Below are 19,229 nucleotides of genomic sequence, written 5' to 3' on the forward strand. Positions count from 1 at the left end.
TTACCCATATATATATATATATATATATATATATATATATATATTAATAGATGAAATTTTACTGAAATTTATAGATATTTATGAAAGGAGACTCATGTACATATTTTTTATATAAAATTATGTAAAATTTTAACATTAAAAAATTAACGCGCGCGCATATAATATGAGAGAATTTTATTTTATAATCATACATATAGATGATTAAAACTATTTTTTTCACAATCTTGTGCTCTTACTTTTTACCTCCCTTTCTCTCTCTCTATATGTTTGTGCATATCTATTTCCATGATAAGGCCGTCCATAACCTATAAATATATTAAAGTCTAAGAAAGATTAAAAGAAAGCTTATCATGCTCTATTCAAAGTGATGCCATTATCTTTTCATTTTGTTACTCATATATTCCTCATCATTAATTTAAATTTAAAAACACTTTGCCTTAAATTTAGTGACATGTGTACGAATCTTGCAATATTGTATGTCTTTTAGCATCGATTATGCACAAAATAACGACGCAATCTTTGAAAAAACGGTTGAATGCGTACCAAATCAACTAACTTTCTATTCCAAGTGTCTCTTTCAAAAAATCATATTTTACTCATTATTTTTTATGATAATTTAAAAAATAAGAAGAAGCTCATAATATCAAGTAATATGATATGCTTTGTTGTCCTTATAAAATGTATTATGTGGACAGAAACCTTCCCTTATTATTATTATTTTTTTTTTCCCCATCGTAGCCAAAGCCAAATCTTATATATATTGTTGTCACCACATTTAATTTATAGACATAGCTAATGTCTGACACATATTGGGACTTTCTAGATTGCTCGTTGTGTACTGTTTTGGTGCGCCGACCAAGTATAATTTAATGTTACGTGATTGACACTTGTACACTTCAAATATCAAACACAAATGTATTACCCAACATTCACTAATCACTACCTCTCAGGTTAAAATGAAACAGCAATTTATGTTTTTTTAATTCGCTTTCATATTCGGCATGATACATTCTTTTGTCTTTCTTCCTTCATTTGGTTTAAGTCACTACATCTGGCTTGCTTGTCTTTTTCTTTCACGTTTTATATTAATAGTTTATTTTTTAATAAAAATATCAAATTCAAGTTTGGAATAGATAAAATGAAGTTGAGCTTCCATAGGAGTTTAATAATGATCGAATTAAGATTTGGATAAAAAAATACATACCTATTCTATTTAAAAAATCCTTTAAAAATTAACAACGTTGCCTAAAATGTATTTTTTCTTCTATTTTTCATAATCAAATATTGTTAACTATGTATTTCATTGAAATTTATTTATTTTGTTCGTATATTAGAAATATTTATTTATGGGTTTGATTCTTGAGAGTCACAATCTTTGAGATGGGTGAAAAGACTAAAACTCGAAATCAAATTAATCGAATCCGTAATACTTTCTCACACTAGTTGATATATATATATATATATATATTACTCTACTGATATTTTTACCAAAAATTATCTCGCAAGGGACTTAGCTTTAATAAATAGTTAATATAAGTGAAAATTCGAATAATTTTTTTTGGCTTTAGAGCCTAACAATAACTCTTGTATGGAAATCTGTCTTGTATGGTGTTATATTCGTCGTTAACCAAATAATATAATAATAATAATCTTTTGACTAAGACCCGATTAAAAATTAGTCTCGTAACCGACGTAAAATTTGAAATTTATTGCATACTGAGAGCCCATTCATCTCAAAAAAATAATTAAAGTCATTATAAAAAAAATATCCATTCAATCCTCACTTTGAGTTCTGCTATCGATTGCTGACCAACAAAAGTAAATTTGATCAATAATGTCGTAAGTAAACAAAATATAGTATATAAATGCTTCTATATTTTTGTTTGATTTTTGTAATGGGAAATGATGGATAATTCGAATTAATTTGATAGAAGAACAAAAATAGTGAATTTGCATTTTCATTAATTTTTGGATGTATAAATGTTCCATATTACAGTATCTTTCGATCCAGGAGATTGGCCTTAGTGGTTGAAGTGGTATTGTTAACTATCACTAAACCTGCTGATTAATCCATATTTTGTTTATAAACAAATTGAGGAAAAGGAGGAAGAAGTAAACATTACCAAAAGGAAATGATAAAGGAACAAGAAAAATAAAACTACAAATTAAAAACATTTTTTCCCCTCTCTTATTTATATTTATGTTATTAACGAGATATGCAGAGCAACTTACAAAATACACACATGTTCCCTCATTAATAAATTTCACTTTAGATGAAATTCATAAATACCGTATTTGTAACGAATTAATTTAACCCAAATTTTAAGTGATAACCATTTATAAGTACAGTTTCTCCCATTTTTATTTTTTATGGTAACATTTTTTTGAGAAAAAAAAATCAAACAAGATAATGTAATTTTCACCTATTTTTCATCTCCTTTTCAACTTCAAAAATATTTTTATTATTGAAATATGTTTGAATATTTTAAAAAAACATATATTTATCTTATAATCCTTTTTCGGAACCTACTCTTTTTATTGTTCTTTTAAAAAATAATATTTTTTAAATTTGATCTAACCATCATAACTTTTTTAAAAAGATCTTTTATTAATTATTTTTTAAAAAATACAAACAAACGGACCACTGAGGCAATGTTATTAAAATCGAGATCTTATGTAAAATCGGAAGGGATTCAAAAAATCGTAAAACGTAAAATCGTAAAGTAAAAAAATCGTAAAAAATCATAAAAATGTAAAAGCGTTTGGAATATTATTAAAATCGTTTTGATTAAAAAAAATCGTAAAAACATAAAATCGTAGTGATAAATCAAGATTTTAACAACAATGCACTGAAGTGCTGTATATCAAAGGGTATAAAATAAATTAATACATTTGTTATTTCGTTAGAAAAAATATATTATTTATTATGTTAAATTTTTTTTTAATTTACTAATTATTTTTCAAACTTTTATCTTAGTATTAACAAGTAAAAAATATTAAACATAATAGTATTTTAAAAAAATAGTATTTAAAATGTTTCAATTGAATTAAGCATAATTACTTTTACTTGTAATCGAGCCTATTTTATTTTTTATTTTTTTAGATATTAACCTTTTGCAAGCTTTGATTTTTTGAATCAATTATACTATTAATGTCGAATGTGGAGTAAGTTCGAGATAAAAATTTATTTGCCTCTCAAAGATAATATTGATATAGATCACACCAATATTCTTTTACCACCTATTCAGCTTGCATGTACCAATTGCAACATTCGCTAAAATTTGTTATTGATAATGCTTAAGAATTTCTCCTTTTGTTGCAACATTATTAAATGTGTATTTAATGGTTCGAAACCAAAATGGCATTCGTAGAACCAACAAGGTCAATTCATAACGCTGATATCTACTCACCCAAACTTCACCTACTATTTATAAATACAAAATTGGTACACAATTAGCCGGGAGCACTAATCCAGTGCTGCCAACCCCAGATTGAACCTCTCCCTGATTGGTTGGCTTGCTGTCGCCGTCAAGGGTTACGGCTCCGTTACGGCGGCGGAACAGGAACGCGTGGATCACCGTGTAAACAGCTTCTTTTTTTATTTAATGATGGAACAAGAGTTAGAAACGCCAGCAGTGCGATACGCGTAGACAAATGGGTCCCACATTGTTACGTCATCATGTGGGCCCCGGTTGAATTGTTCAAGACGTTGACATTTTTTTTTTGGGAGAGAGAACCGGACAGTGTGTTTGGAGCGTTTAATCAACGTGATTTGTGTGTCACCCGCGGGTTCTTGGAAAGACAAAGATCCGTTGCGAACCAGCTCGCACAAAATTGTCCAACTCCAATCAACGGACGCCACGTCATCCAAGCAGTGTTTGATTAAATTAAAGGAGCATATTTTCAATACTTAGAAAGTAAGGATTCCCTTTTCTAAAATGAAAATAAAATAAAATAAAAGATATAAAAAAAATAACTATAAAAACAAAAATAACATGAATATGTTATTTTTTTATATTTGGTAAAAAATGTACCCAAAATATTTTCAAATCACAGTATACTGATTAATCGTTAGAATTTTTTATTTTAATATATTTAGTGAAGTTCAAAACAGCATAATGATTATGAAAATAATAACAATCATTAAATTTTTTAGAATTGAGGTAACGATACTCACATTACTGTTACACCATAATAAGGGTTGATTAACTTAGTAAGATTAGAACGTCTTAAAAATAAAAAATAAAAAATAAAAAATCTTGAGTTTGAATGTGGTTAATGATGCTTTATGATGAAGGGGAAATACCGAAACAGGCTTATGGTAAAGGCGATGCAGCTGATTATATTCTCGTATTACGAAATGACGTAAACACCCCTCCCTCCTTTGTCTTTATCGTGGCTTGTTGGTGACTATGGAACATTTGTTTACAATTCATTTCCACCTCATATTGACCCAGAATATATTAAAGCACCAAGAATACTCAAAAACATCAGAAGGCACTCTCTCTCTCTCTCTCTCACACACACACACACACAGTTTGTGACACTCTTTTTTTGATTTTCCTGAGTTTCTTCACGTTTGGGGTCTCTGTTTTCTGGGTGTAGCTTAGATAGAGACAGAACATGGATTGCTTTTGTTGCCCAAAAACTAAAGACTATAGTCACACCCAGAACCCCACCAATCTCACTGCTCCAGGTAAATTTTCCCAATGGTTTTGATTCTATTTACTTGAATGCTGTCTTGGAATGCATTTCACTTTAACAGAAAAAAAAAACTTGTATTTTTTTAACCCATTCTCTGTGATCATTTTGATTGATTATGTTTCCCTATTTTTTTTTTTCCCTTTTTAATATAAAGTTTCTGGTGGTGGGTATGTGCTAAACTGATCAAAGTTCATATTTTTTGGGGTGGGGTCATCGTGTATTATCGAGCCTTAATGGTTTCATTTGAATGATTCTTTTTCCTTTTTGAAAGTGTGTTTCCCAGTAATTGTCGTTCAGGCATATGCAAACAAAAAAAAAAAAAAAATTGAATTTTGTTTTGTTTGTTTGGTTTTCAGTATCCCAATTGATTTTGGTATTCGGCTGATAACGCCTCTTCTGGCAGTTTTTGATATCGTAAGCGTTTCTCTCTTCTGGAAAATATATTTATTATTGAATGAGTTTTGAATATCGATTGTCTATTTTTTTATGGCTTAAACTTAAAAATTAGCCATACTCAAATTCTTGATTCTTTTTGTTGGCTGCATGGTTGGAATGGTTAGATCCACAATCCAAAATTGTTCTTGTCATTTTGTGACTAGTTTGCTTTTAAGCCCGTGGAGTTGTTTTGGTTTTGTAGTCAACTCGGATTAAAGTAATTTCTTCTGTGTTGTTTGGTTTAATATCTCTCCCCCATTGCCTTATGTGTATTTTGTATGTGTTAAAGATAAGGCTAAAGTTGATTTCAAAGTGAATGGGAAAAAAGAAGATGATTCTAAGGGTGATCAACTTGCTCAGGACGTGAAGAATTCAAATTTGAATGAGGAGGTTTCTGAGGATAGAACAGATAATGGTAACCGGGCACAGACATTCAGTTTTAATGAACTTGCAGAAGCAACAGGAAATTTTAGGTTGGATTGCTTTTTGGGGGAAGGAGGTTTTGGCAAGGTTTACAAGGGTCACTTGGAGAGAGTAAACCAGGTTTGTTAGACGAAAAAAAGGGAGCAAAAAATTGACATTTTTTATGAATTGAACCTGATCCGGTTCTTGTCAATGTGTTGTGGCATCATGTTAGTTTGCAAATTTATTGTTTCTTTTGATATTTGGTGAGACTAAAATTTGCTAATGTTTGTTTAGGTTGTAGCTATAAAGCAACTCGACCCTAATGGAGTTCAAGGAATTCGGGAATTTGCTGTTGAAGTGTTGACATTGAGTTTGGCAGACCACCCTAATCTTGTCAAATTGATTGGATTTTGTGCTGAGGGAGAGCAGAGGCTATTGGTTTATGAGTACATGCCACTGGGATCTTTGGAGAACCACCTGCTTGGTATATACTATCATCCTAATTCCTATCATCTCATTTTTTTTTCTTCATATAGAATAGAATCATTATACTGTCAGCAGCTTTCTTTAACACCGGCTCATCTAATTTCCTCTCCCCCATTGTCCTAGATCTTCCGCCTGGTAGAAAACCACTTGATTGGAATACAAGAATGAAAATAGCAGCTGGTGCAGCTAAGGGTTTGGAGTATCTGCATGATAAAATGAAGCCTCCTGTAATATACCGTGACTTGAAATGCTCTAACATTTTGTTAGGCGAGGGATATTATCCCAAGTTATCTGATTTTGGCTTGGCAAGAGTAGGCCCAAGTGGTGATAAGACCCATGTTTCAACAAGGGTTATGGGAACATATGGGTACTGCGCCCCAGATTATGCAATGACGGGTCAGTTGACATTCAAGTCTGATATTTACAGCTTTGGGGTTGTTCTTTTGGAGCTCATCACTGGAAGAAAAGCTATTGACCATACAAAATCTGGCAAAGAACAAAATCTAGTTGCATGGGTATGTCAATAATCTTTACCTGTCTTTAATGTTTACTGTGGAATCCGTGTTTATTGATTTGCTTTTGTAGAAATTGTCCTTGTGAAATTGTTGTAGCTGAGAATTTGAGTTACAACTGTAATTAGTTGTAAATCTGTGGTGTTACTTTTGGTTGAGCGTGGATTAGTTCGTATTACCTTCTTCTGTGTTTCTATGGTTTTGCATTCAGGTTGGAAGCTAGTTAAAGTATCGAAGTTGGGATATGTAGGAAGTGCACTGACACTTCTCAACCATTGCTAAAAGACCAGCCTCTTTTGTTTTGATTTTCTTGTGGGGCACTCTGAAGTTCAATAGCTAGCTGATTAATTTGTCTGCTCATACATTTTCCCTTTCAAAAACTTCAAAAAAACTCACATATGACATTTATCAAGACAAGAGTCTGATCATACAGATTTATTTTCCCCCAAGATCTTGATCTCATGCATGAGAAAATTGAAAGTTTTAATCTTATAAGATGGTGCATTTAAATTGCTTACTGAAATTTTTTAGAGTTAAACCGTTGCATAAAAGTTGTTACTACTATGCATACAATGCCTTCCCCTTTTTGGACTTTTGGTAAAAGAATGGGTAAGAAGGGATTGTAGTACACCCCAAACCCTTTAAGGAGCATTGGGGCCCAATATACCATACCCCTTAATGCTAATCCCACTGGAAAAGTGTACTAAATGGTCCCAGCAGAGGAATAGCTGGAGAAATACCATGCCTCGCAAAGCAGTGCCTTTGCCTAGGTTAGCCCGTCATGCATCTTGGTGAGGAATCTAGCCCTTATTTGCTTTAAGTGGGGTGTTTCTATTTTATACCCAAAATGAACTTCTTTTGATTATTTTGTGTTCTTACTAAACTGGAACTATAGGTAACTGGAAAGCTCAAAATTGATCAAAATTGGATGACTGTAGCACGTAGTTACTCCATCTTTTCATTTTCTATGCTGCATTAATGCTCCTTATTAAGAATAGTTATTGGTTTCCATTGTTTAATAATGTCATTTCCTCACTCTAAAAAGCATAGTCATTCATAAATATCCGTATTTCTCTTTTAAGGCATACAGACCACATTCTATTTCATTGAGTACATTAAGAACAAATGTCTCAGTTTTGAAGGATGCCAATTTATTGTCCACTTCATAAGTTACCTAAATTTTATCACTTCCGAAATTATTACCTTATGTTACATGTGAATTGTTTACAGGCAAGACCGTTATTCAGAGACAGGAGAAAATTCTCACAAATGGTTGACCCATTGCTTGAAGGTCAATATCCGGTGAGAGGTTTATACCAAGCTCTTGCTATTGCTGCAATGTGTGTTCAAGAGCAGCCTAATATGCGGCCTGTTATAGTTGATGTGGTAACTGCTCTAAATTACCTTGCTTCTCAGAAGTATGATCCCCAAGTTCATCCAGTACAAAGCTCTAGAAAAAGTCCACCTTCTCCCAGAGTGAAAAGAGATGATGATCATAGACATATTTTTAGTAATGAGCATGAGACAGATAGATCTGTAAACTAGCAAAGTAGAATGTTACTTTTAGTGATGTTCTTGTGTAATGTGCCTAGTTATCAAATTTTGTTTCATAGGAGATAACAGGTGCTTTTTCAAATGCAAGTGGTTTCACATTAAGGAAAATTTCATACTACTTTTGGTATCCCAATTGGTGTACATGTGAGCTACCTTTTTATGTTTTTTAAGATGCCTCTTTGTAGGATCTCTTTTACCATTGGTTAGAATTCATCTTCAGTTGTATAATAAATGACTTCTTTTGTCATGATCTTTGCTCAATTTCATTACCCACCATTTGAGAGAGCCCATCCCAAAACTGCAAAATAACCACTTAAATACTGCAAAATTATTAGAAAACTCAACTTGAAAATTAAGACGTGTTAATCAAAGAGAGGACAGCTTATAAAGGACAATGAATTATTCAATCTCCCAGTTCTAGTTGCTCTTACCTCGGCGTCAAAAAAATTGAGAGGATTATATTTTCATAAACCTAAAATGTATGCAATTATGATATTTTTTCAGTTTAAAAATTTAATCATTCAAAAATTTACTTTTAAAAGGTCATTATACAATGCATAACTGTATTAAACATAATAAACTTAGTTTTACATGCTTGGAGTAAGTAAAATATTAAAAAAAAAAAAGCTAAGAAATGATCCATAAAGCCATGTATGTTGAGATGTTATTAGATACACCTTTTTGAAGGAAAAAAAGAAAGAAAATCTTACAAGACATCATTTTACACGGTCTATGTCAAACTTTTTAATCAGTGTCTAATCATTTTAATATTTGAGTTAGAATATTGATAAATATTGTTCGGTTCTAGAGAACCCGTAGGATATGCACTTAGAGATATCTTAAAGACAAATATTTTGGTTGGCTTATAATCAATATCTCAATCACTGCGCACAAACAACATGCTTATAATTGAGATGTGAGTGTGTGCACAGTGTTGATAGTAGTAGTAAATAAGTTCAGAGTGTGTACCTAGAAGTCTTTAGCCTTTTATTTATAGGGATTACCTTTTGAGCTTGAGCTGTGCAGATCTCCCGGTTGGTATAGAATTTAATCTCTTATTTATTGGGATAAGGGCTATCTCTCCTTATCTTTATTGTTTTATACTATTAAGATAATTATGTCATATTATCTATCAAGGGATATGAGTATATTTAGTTAAGATATGAATATATTCCATAACAACTATTATTATACTAGTGCTTTGACGATTTCAAAAACTAAATAAATTGTTCACAATTAAAGACAATAACAATAACCCAACTTGTTGAATGGTGTAACATTGTGAGCATAAAGCACGTGCGTGGCACGAGCAAACACTTTCCCGCCCAAAAGTTGTTACGACGAGCCTAACGAACCAAACCAGGGCACAAATCGTGAGCATCCACCACCGAACTACTTGACAGAGTTTCCTCTGAATCGCACCGGAACATCCATTCCTTCTTCTTCTCTCACTTTCTCTCTCTCTGCGTCCAAAATGCAGCAGAGATCTTCAAGCTCAAGCTCGCGCTGTTCAGGCGACGAGCACAGAGCCATTAACATTGGTGCAGATCAGCAGAAACATACAAAGCGAAGAAGGAACCTCGACGACGATCTGTTCGAAGGCCTTCCGCTTTACCATAACCGGAGCGCCACCGGAAGTAGGGACTTTTCACGGTCACGATCGTGTGCGGCAGAGAAATGGATTCACGCAATCCCTGTGCTTGTGGTGCTATGCCTCTTTACTCTCTGGTGGTTCTCTTATCCAGGTACCGTTTTCACCAAAATTCAACTCAACCTAACTTTAATTTCTCTTTAATCTCGTATTTCATATGCATTCATTTGTTTTTATTATGATTTTTACTTTCTTATGCTTGCTTATTAGCGACGTTCTTGTGTTCAAGATTTTAGCTAAGCTATATGAGGTTCAGATTTGTGATCGATAGACTAACACACAAAAAATAAAAATAAAAAATAAGATAAAGAGCAAGAGAAAGAGCAAAAGGTGAAGTTTAAGTGAAATTAATAATCGTTCATTAAGAATTGAATAACCTTCAATTTGTTGATTAAAAAAACTTTTGATCTTTTGAAAACAGTGGATGTGGAAATCAAGGATGGTAGGATTACAGCCATACGACAGATTGATACACCACAGCCTAACGACACTCGTATAGATCTTACCATACTGGCAGTTGCTGCATCATCACCAATTCCTTCAATTCCTCAAAATCTTTTAGGTGAGGACGAAAATTACTTGCATCCGGCTAGTTCTCCTAATTGAAGAGCCATTTTCTTCGAAGGATTGAAGAGGTTTTTTCTCTTCAGATAAATTTCAAACGCTCATTAGATGACAAAGAATAGATATATCATCTGAACCTGTGCTTCATTGTAAGTATGGCAATTTAGTCTCCTTCTTCACATTGGGGAAGAATAATGACCTTCTTACATAGAATGCATTCCAACACAACTAAGAACTTCTTATATGCTTTGTTGACTTTACATACAGGAAAAGTGAGGGAAAAAAACTGTAGAAGATGGCAAAACTTTTAGCTTGTGACATTATGATCAATGACAGTAGTTCTATTTGTGTTCTGTGGACTTTCTGATGCAACTACTGCCAATAAATTAGAACAAATAATTGGAATTTGGAAGCTTAATTTCCACCTTAAAGAATCAATTCACTAACCTCTCCCTCTCGACAATTGCCCACCCATATGTACATTGTTGATCCCTTACGTGATGGTTGAACTTTACAACAGTCCCTCCTTGGTGACTACAAAAACAAGTTTATAATTCAAGTCAGTAAAAGGATCCATTTCAATGTTGACAAACTAGTAAAGTACATATCTCATTATATATTATGCATGTATGAGTGAGTTTTTCGGAGCATCCCTACCCTTTGCCATCGTAAAGGGTCTGGTCTTTTTGAAACTATGATAGTATTGATTTCCTCTGGTGAGTCCATTTTCCACCGGCAGTAAGGAGGTTTAGACTTGTAACGGGAATAAGTACCGATAATTTGCTTCTTGGCTGGATCATATCTAGTGTTGTTCATATAGTAAAGGAACGCTTTCTGACACGGGTGTTTAGTTACAGGCCTTGTGTTGAATGCGTACGCAGTGTAATCAGCTCTTCTATACCAATTGAGAAAGGTCCGCGTCGGCATCTCTAACTCTCTAGGGGACAATACTCCCCTCAGAACTTGAACCACATAGCCCCATGAAACAGTGATGGACCAATATCTCTTTTTGTCGTAGCATATTGATTGTTGCATAATGCTGCCAGAGTCTTGCTTGACGGATTTCATTAGGTGCCTCAGGGATTGTACTCGATTCATCTTTGGGAATATCGGTTGCACTACATCAAGGTGGTGCAATGTCACTAGTGGGGTCACAGGATGTGCTCCCAGAAGGCCTAATAGGTCCCCATACACATCATACTGCATAAGCAAGAAAGATATAATATATATGCAAATTTGAATTCCTTCTAATAAATTATAGAGAATCAAAGTCACAAGCATTCCTAGTAATTACATTATTATTTGACACATCAAGGTTCAGGGAGCCTAGTATATAGTAGTGTTAATTACCTGGTGAAACCCACGTTCCTTGGTTAATGGCACCCCTAGCTCAGCCATGCAAGCTTGCATTCTATCATCACTGCCATATAAAGCAGGGTAACGCTGCATGCAACGATCCTGCATCTTTGCGAGCTCCTTAGCCAACGGGTAGCTTATAGCGAATCCTCCCCCACCATATGCCATGGCATACGAGAAATGTATGTTCTGAACATGGCTCTCGGATGAGCTCCCAACATAATAGAACTGAGTGTGGTCGTACTTGGAAAGAACTCTAACCACATTATCCACCATAAACACTGTGTCATCATCTCCCATCATGAACCATCTCACATCCTCCATCCCAAGCTTCAATGTCTCTGTTACTACCCTCGAAATCCTCAAAGCAGATCTCTGCCCCTGACGATTCGAATACTTAAATTTTGTGGTGTCCCCAGAAATTCGAATCTGTGGTAAGCCCTCACTTGCTGCAGTGCTCACTTTTTTATCCAACCACACTACCCCTCTGGTTTGATTAGGCTTCCACCACACCTTGATATATTCTTTTCTTATGTCCCACAAATTCGATGAAGCTGCTATCCCAAAAACGACGTGTTTGAGCTCCGTGTCCTGTCGTTGAGATAACTGATCAAGTGGTAATTCTTCTTCTTCTGCTTCCTCCTCCTCCTCCTTTTCTTTTTCATCCTCTCTTATTTTTTTCTCTTCAGCAACTGTACTTTCAACGATAGCTGTAGTTGAAGATAGATTACCACTCATCTCAAGTTGTTCTTCGGTGGCGGTATCTAAATGCATGGAAGTGGCACAATCTCGCTTCTTATTGGTTAAGAGGAGAAGATTGGAAGAGTAGAGTACGTATATTAAAATCAAGATTAGGATCAACCAAGTGATGATGCGTTGGTTGGAAGAAGAGTACATTTGGTTCTTCCGGTTAAGCTGAGATAATTTGTTTTCCAGAGTATTCAATTCCTTTCAGGTTGTTGCTTTACTATTTCTGCTCCCAAGTGTCAGAATGGAGAAATGTGTTAGTGGGAAGACATTCAAACTCAGAATTGTTCGGATCACCCTAAAGGAGAGAGAACGAGGGTATTACTATTTTGCTTCCTTCTGGTTTTTCGTGCTTCTAAGTGAAGTTTGTTATGTCACGAAGCGAAGTTGAATGCGGTTAATATGGAAGCAAGGTTGAAAATTGCATACCTGATATTAAGTGTATCCCAAACCTATGTATAGTAAGATGATTGGACCATCTTACTATCTAAACAGGTCCAGGAACCTGGTCCATTATCTAAACATACCAGGCCAGCCTTTGATAGAATGGACTCACAACGAATTTATAAAGGTACTTCTTTTATTATTTATTTATTTTTGCCTTTTATTTAGGGACGTTTGATAAAGATTTTTTTTTTTATGCCAGTGAATCATAATCCCGAGAATATGGTATAAAAATAAATTTTTCAGAAATATTATAAAAAAGCTGTTTAGTAAGTCAAAATATTATCAAAAATATTATCAAAAAGCTATGTGAAATTTCCCTATGTTATGGGAATCCAATAATATACCCTCCTGATGGTATTCTAGGATAACATTTTGGTTCAAAAAGCTTCCAAAAAATATTTTCTTAGGAATCTGATTTATTTTAACAATCTTTATACAAAAATGGGTAAATAAAATTACCAATGTCAATTTCATGGGAATCTAAAATTTTTCCTTGTACCAAACGTCGGTCGATCATAATTGGTTTTTTCTTATTGTTTTTTGAGCTTTGAAATTCAAGTGTAGCAACTAGCCCAGCAAAATGTTTCTTCTTTCATTACATGCTACAAAGGTTTCTCATTTTTTATTTTTTGAAGAAAAAGATTTAAGGCCAATTTTCGAGAACAAGATAACCAAATGTAAACAAAATGGCTATTAACCTTTCGTCGTAGTATTATAGCATGTTTAGAAAAAAAAAAAATTCAGATTTTTTTTTTCAAAAGTTCTTTTAAAAAACTGTAAAAAAAATTGTTTTTCAAAATAAATTAATCTACTATCAACAAAATTTGAAAATTTCAAAGAAATCAAAGTAGGCATTAAATAAGTTAAAAAGGTTGGGACCACTAACCATTTTAAGAGTGAATATTAATGTTAAACCATTCTAACAAAAATAAAAATAAAAAACTCACTATCTACCCCCGGATCCCATCAACATTTGCTTAATGTAGATTAATTTATTAGGAAAAGAATTATCTTATGTGTTATTTTATATCATATGAGAGAATTGTGATTATTTATGGATAAATTAATAGTAATAAGAGATAAGAGAAAAAATATTGAAATAAAAAATGATAAAATTATAACCATTAATTTATTATGAATAATTATTATTTTTTCACATGTAAAATAATTATATTATATAACATATAAGGGTTTTATAAGAGTTATGTTGTAGGAAAAGTGATTGTGTAATGTCATATAAATTCATTTTGCGTGCCATAATTTTTTCTTTTTCTTTTTTCTTCAAAAAATGTAGGTCCACAAAATATTATGTGTGTAAAAAAATTTGTTATGTCATGTTAAATGAAAAATGCACACCCCAACATATAAAAGCATATACTCTAAAACCTCTTGTCTTTTTGCACCTTATTTTTGCAATTGATTAGGGGCCATGTGGCACTAGAATAAAAGATCTTGTCGCTACCAAAAGACCAATTATCGAGAGCAACAAGTACCGGTTGAGAGGATTGCGAGGGAATTCAGAGACGGACCCAGGGGAGGGGGCTAGGGTTGGCCACCGTCCCTCCCTGATTTTTAGATTTTTTTTTTTTTTATATATGTAATTTTAGACTGAAAAAAAAATTAATTTTGAATTAAAAAATTAAATAATTGTATTGAAATTTTCAAAACAATTTAAACAAACACAACTTCAGAGATTGAAATTGTAGTTTTTTCAAAGGAAATAGTAAACTTTTAGGGCTAAAGAATTTTTTTTTAAATCAGGCACACTTGATTATCAAGAAGGTGACAAAAATTATTGTCAAAGAAGACAACAACAAAACACAAACAGGAGTTTCAATTTTTTGAGCTAAATATTGGAAAAGAAAAAGAGCCCGCATCCATCGTCAAATGGAAGATAATCAATACCAGACTTCGAAATTGAATAAAAGACCAATTTTTTGATTACATATATTGAAAAAGAAATTATTTTAAATTTTAGGACAGATTCAATTATAGAAGAGTTTAATAATATAAAAAAATGTAGAGCAAGGGTTAAATGAATTGACCTTGAATTTTATAATAAAACTCTTCAAACTTTTTATATTAAATTCATATATGATTGTATACTTTTCTTAATAATATAAAATAAATTTCGCCCCAACCCAGCTAGTTACGTGGCCCCACGTGGACTCGTTGCATTGCGCAGCTAATTACGTGCCAACGAGGTACTATCACTTGGTCAATTCTAACTCGTCACGTGGCGTAGCGAGACTGATGACATGGCATTTTGATAAAAAATTATGGGACATGACGTTCTGGTAATATTTTAGGTAAACAGTGACAATTTGATCGTTGTCTCGTGAGCCCATGGTTATTTTAATCTAAAGGCTAATTTTTAAACTAAAAAATATTATATTTATAACTTTTATTTACTTATAATTTCTTATAATTAAATTTTAATTATTAATTTTCGTTAATCTGAAAGTTATAATTTATTAAAATTTAATTAATTAATAAATATGATCTAATAAATTATAACGTTAGATTGACGAAAATTAAAGATTAAAATTTAATTGTAAGAAAAAAATATCGTAAATATAATTTGAACTAAAGCTAAAAAATAAATAAATAAAATTTATTTAATGATCATATAAAAAATTTAGTTTAAAAATTATTTAAAATTTTAAATTAAAAATAAACTAATATAACTTTAAAAAAATTATATTTTTGACTTTTTTTTATAAATTTTTTTTGTAAAAATCTATTTGACTTAACTTTTTTCATTTGAGAATTGCATTTATTTTTTTTAAAAAATGGTTTAATACCAATTATAAATTTCTAATTTCGAGGGAGCTAGTAAAATCGGAAAGCGATGTAAAGCAAGGACAAAAGCGCTTCAAGTATCGAAAAAGCAGTTCACGTGGTTATGGGACCTGATCAGCAGACTCCATCTGATTTGAGGTTACACTCACTTGTCACTGGTACATCACCGTCTCATCTCAATCCACCTTTATTTCTCGTGTTTTCTCTTTCTCTCCACAGGATGTGCTTTCTTTCTTTCTTTTCTGTGATTTGGTGATTTTTGGGGTTAAAATATATATATATATATATATATATATATATATATATATATATATATATATATATATAGGGTTAGGATCATTTTACACCAGTGTAAGTTACACTCTTAATCTTATCCACTGATCCCATTTATATCTAAGGGCTCAAATTTTTTAGTAATGTGAGCCATTGGATACAAGTGGATCAATGGTCAAGATTGAGTGTAAGACTTCTAACTCTTATATATATATATATATAGGGGAGAGTTCTTTTGACTCCAAAGTAAGACTTTAAGTCTTACTCCTCATCTCAGCCGTTGATGAACGGAAATCAACGGTTGTCATTTATGGTGTAATTAAAAATTAATTAATTAATTTAATTTCTTAAACTATAACCGTTGAATGGACGGAAATCAACGGCTAGGATGAGGAGTAAGATTTATAAGTCTTACTCTGGAGTCAAATGATCTCTCCCCGTATATATATATATATATTGCGAGTTATTCACTTTTTTATTTAGTCAAAGACTAGTTATTAATAATGGGCTAGAGATTTTATGTGGGTATTTTTTGCAATTTATCTTTAAGTATTTCTTCAAATAATAATGGGCTAGAGATTTTATGTGGGTATTTTTTGCAATTTATCTTTAAGTATTTCTTCAAATTCTGCAAAAATCATATTTTTATATAATTTTATTTTTCTCATGTCATGTCATGCAACACAAAAAAAATCGGTGAGTATTTTTTCAAACACATGAAAATAAAAGTATTTCTTCAAATTGTATAAAAGTGACAATAAAAGTAGGCTTAACTAGTAAGATCAAGTTGCATTGACCGAAACGTATCACTGAAATTTTTTGGTGTAACTTGTGTCAAGTTTTCTTCAAATGGAATTTTCTTAAAAAGGAGCTCAATTTTCATAAAAAAAAAAACTCCTATACGTAACAACTTGGTATCGTATAAGAGAGCCAGACATGGAGAAACATGTGGGGAAACTGAAACTAATTGCCATCCAGTCCGATCAATTCAAGCATATGAGGCACCAAAGATCATGGAACTTGATCAAAGTGTCTCAAGTTAGGCACGAATAATTCTGACGTCAAACTTCCCTAGCCCTACCATTGTTATTGACAAATTGAACTTGATCAAAGTGTCTCAATCAAACACTCCTCAGAAAGCTCCCTGACCAAGATTTGGTTCAGATATGACATATGAGATACCGAAAGAGAGTTTTACTTCTAAATTTTTTGAGAAGAGGAAAGAAATGGTCATTGCTAAATGATCTTTTCCAATCAATAGTAATGGAGAGGCAAATATAGATATCGAAAATTATTCAATTACTTGATATTACTCTTGAGGAGAAGAGTAACTTTTAAGATGAAGAAAATATTAAGAATATGTTAGTGAGTAATTTTTGGTAGTTTTAAATATAAGCATCGTAATAGTGTGTAGTTTTATTTTGTTTGGTTGTTATTGAAGTGGGTGATTAATTTTTTTTATTGTACTTGTGTGAGGTAGAGCTTTCTTAATAGAGCTTAATTTTGATAAAAAAAAAACTGAAAAATATTTCTGCAGATAAGTTATCTGCATTTATTTTCAAAACGACGTCGTTTTGAAATTGAAATATTAAAATATTTAATTATAAAGACTATAATAATCCTGAAATAAATTGAAATTATAAAAACACCATGATTTCTGTCTCAAAACGACGTTGTATTGGGTTTACTGCAGATAACTTATATGCAGAAAAAAATTGTACATAACATAATATTATTTCAATATGGGTAAGGATCCGTTTACAAATTTTTTTTACAAATTTTTGCAAATTACACTATGCACTTCCGGGAGAACACAGTGTAACCTAGTATTCTCCCACGAGAACATAGTGTAGCTTGTAAACAAAAAGTTTGTAAATATACCCCTCTCCTTTTAATATAGTTAAAATATTATTAATGACACAACTTTAAAATTAACTTTCATAAATGGAGAATTAATTTGATAATTTATGCCCAAACGTCAGCTTCGACTTCTGCTCAAACAGTAATTTCAGCCCCAACACTAACTCTTGATAGCTTGATATTAGTTTGCACCATCTTTTTGCCTAAAATAGAGTTCAACCGCGCAAACTTGTTTTGCCACAATATCCATATAACCTTTTTTCAATTTGTTGTTCAACTGTAAAACTTTTGGCAATTTTATAACTGCGGGTTTATGGTATGACTTATTATTCGTCATCTTCACCCGACAAATCCCACCAAATCACCAATGCTTAGTCCTACATTACAAATAAAATTTTAATTTGAAGAGAATTTGTTTTAACATATTTCAGAGTTGTTCCTATCGTTGAAATTTATGACAATGTTCAAATCTCTTCTCATCCAACCATTATGAATAAATTATTGATATTATTTATGGGAGGCAATTCTGTTTGGAGCAGATTTCGAATTAAGACTTTAAATTCCTTCCAAAGATGATACTGGGAAGGATCAAACACATACTCTCACATCCAACTGCTCAGTTCCAATGTATCAACTGACCTATCATCATTTGGTATCCAACCATCATAGATAATAACATTGCAAAGTTGACTTAATTTAAACTTAATTATATATATATATGGTTTGAGTCTTGAATGAAGAAAATAAGTGTTGGGAAAATTTTATTTCCTTAAGATGAAGAAAATGGGATGGAAAATATTTATTTATCATATTTGATACGGGTATTATAAACAAAATGTCAGCAATTTTTTTCTCACAAAAGTAAAAAATTATCCCACTCAGCCCATGGTTTTTTTTTTTTTTCCATAGTCTTGGATTCTGAATATAGTCTCTTGAGTCAAAAACACCTTCATGATATATTACCGCATATGTAAAGAGATTTAGGGTATTTTAGTAATTTCGATTCACATTTCCATCAATATTTTACCATCAATCAAATATAGCATAAGTAAAATTAATCAAACTTTCTCGACAAAAGTTTATCCAACCAAACGCTTTTTCATAACTTATCCGTGATAAAAAAATTCCTATCAAATCTCCAAAAATCTTTTTTTTTTCATATAAAAAATATCTCTTGTACCAAACGCGCCAAGTGAGTTTCAATATATTTTGTTCTTGCAATATTCCAAGTTATTTGTGAATGATTGATATTTGAGCCATAACTTATCCTAGGTAACCTTGTCGATCATTCACATCACGAAATTGAACAAGTTGATCAAAGAACCACTTTGCTTCCAGTCATTTTAGAACTGGCAAGCAGCTACATCAATCATCGTTTCCAGCCAACTTTATGGGAAAATTATCCACTTATACTGATCTTCAGTATTATTTGT

General features: G+C 32.1%; 2 protein-coding genes across 2 annotated transcripts; one reads left to right on the top strand and one right to left on the bottom strand.

The window, feature by feature from the left end:
* The first annotated feature begins 4,447 nt into the window (after positions 1-4,447).
* On the top strand, positions 4,448-8,306 carry LOC133305607 (probable serine/threonine-protein kinase PBL5). Its single transcript, XM_061505860.1, has 5 exons — positions 4,448-4,696; positions 5,429-5,682; positions 5,839-6,028; positions 6,154-6,545; positions 7,773-8,306. The coding sequence occupies exons 1-5, from the start codon at positions 4,624-4,626 to the stop codon at positions 8,085-8,087; spliced, it is 1,224 nt and encodes a 407-aa protein (XP_061361844.1). The 5' UTR covers positions 4,448-4,623; the 3' UTR covers positions 8,088-8,306.
* Positions 8,307-10,737: 2,431 nt separating this feature from the next.
* Positions 10,738-12,564, bottom strand: LOC133305606 (uncharacterized). The gene is made up of 3 exons (XM_061505859.1): positions 11,662-12,564; positions 10,969-11,511; positions 10,738-10,845 (listed from the first exon to the last, which is right to left on the bottom strand). The coding sequence occupies exons 1-3, from the start codon at positions 12,562-12,564 to the stop codon at positions 10,738-10,740; spliced, it is 1,554 nt and encodes a 517-aa protein (XP_061361843.1).
* Positions 12,565-19,229: the final 6,665 nt, after the last annotated feature.

This window comes from Gastrolobium bilobum, unplaced genomic scaffold (genome assembly GCF_033153095.1).
Source record: "Gastrolobium bilobum isolate Gb01-03AN ecotype WA unplaced genomic scaffold, APGP_CSIRO_Gbil_v1 utg1533, whole genome shotgun sequence".
Classification (NCBI taxonomy): domain Eukaryota; kingdom Viridiplantae; phylum Streptophyta; class Magnoliopsida; order Fabales; family Fabaceae; genus Gastrolobium; species Gastrolobium bilobum.

Bases quoted from the DNA above. Each gene is read 5' to 3' on its own strand.
- LOC133305607 (XM_061505860.1), top strand. From the start codon at position 4,624: ATGGATTGCTTTTGTTGCCCAAAAACTAAAGACTATAGTCACACCCAG. The intron at 4,697-5,428 runs GTAAATTTTCCC...TATGTGTTAAAG, and splicing joins CACCAATCTCACTGCTCCAG to ATAAGGCTAAAGTTGATTTC. The intron at 5,683-5,838 runs GTTTGTTAGACG...ATGTTTGTTTAG, and splicing joins ACTTGGAGAGAGTAAACCAG to GTTGTAGCTATAAAGCAACT.
- LOC133305606 (XM_061505859.1), bottom strand. From the start codon at position 12,564: ATGTACTCTTCTTCCAACCAACGCATCATCACTTGGTTGATCCTAATC. The intron at 11,512-11,661 runs GTAATTAACACT...TTGCTTATGCAG, and splicing joins AGGAACGTGGGTTTCACCAG to TATGATGTGTATGGGGACCT. The intron at 10,846-10,968 runs GTAGGGATGCTC...TTGTTTTTGTAG, and splicing joins ACCCTTTACGATGGCAAAGG to TCACCAAGGAGGGACTGTTG.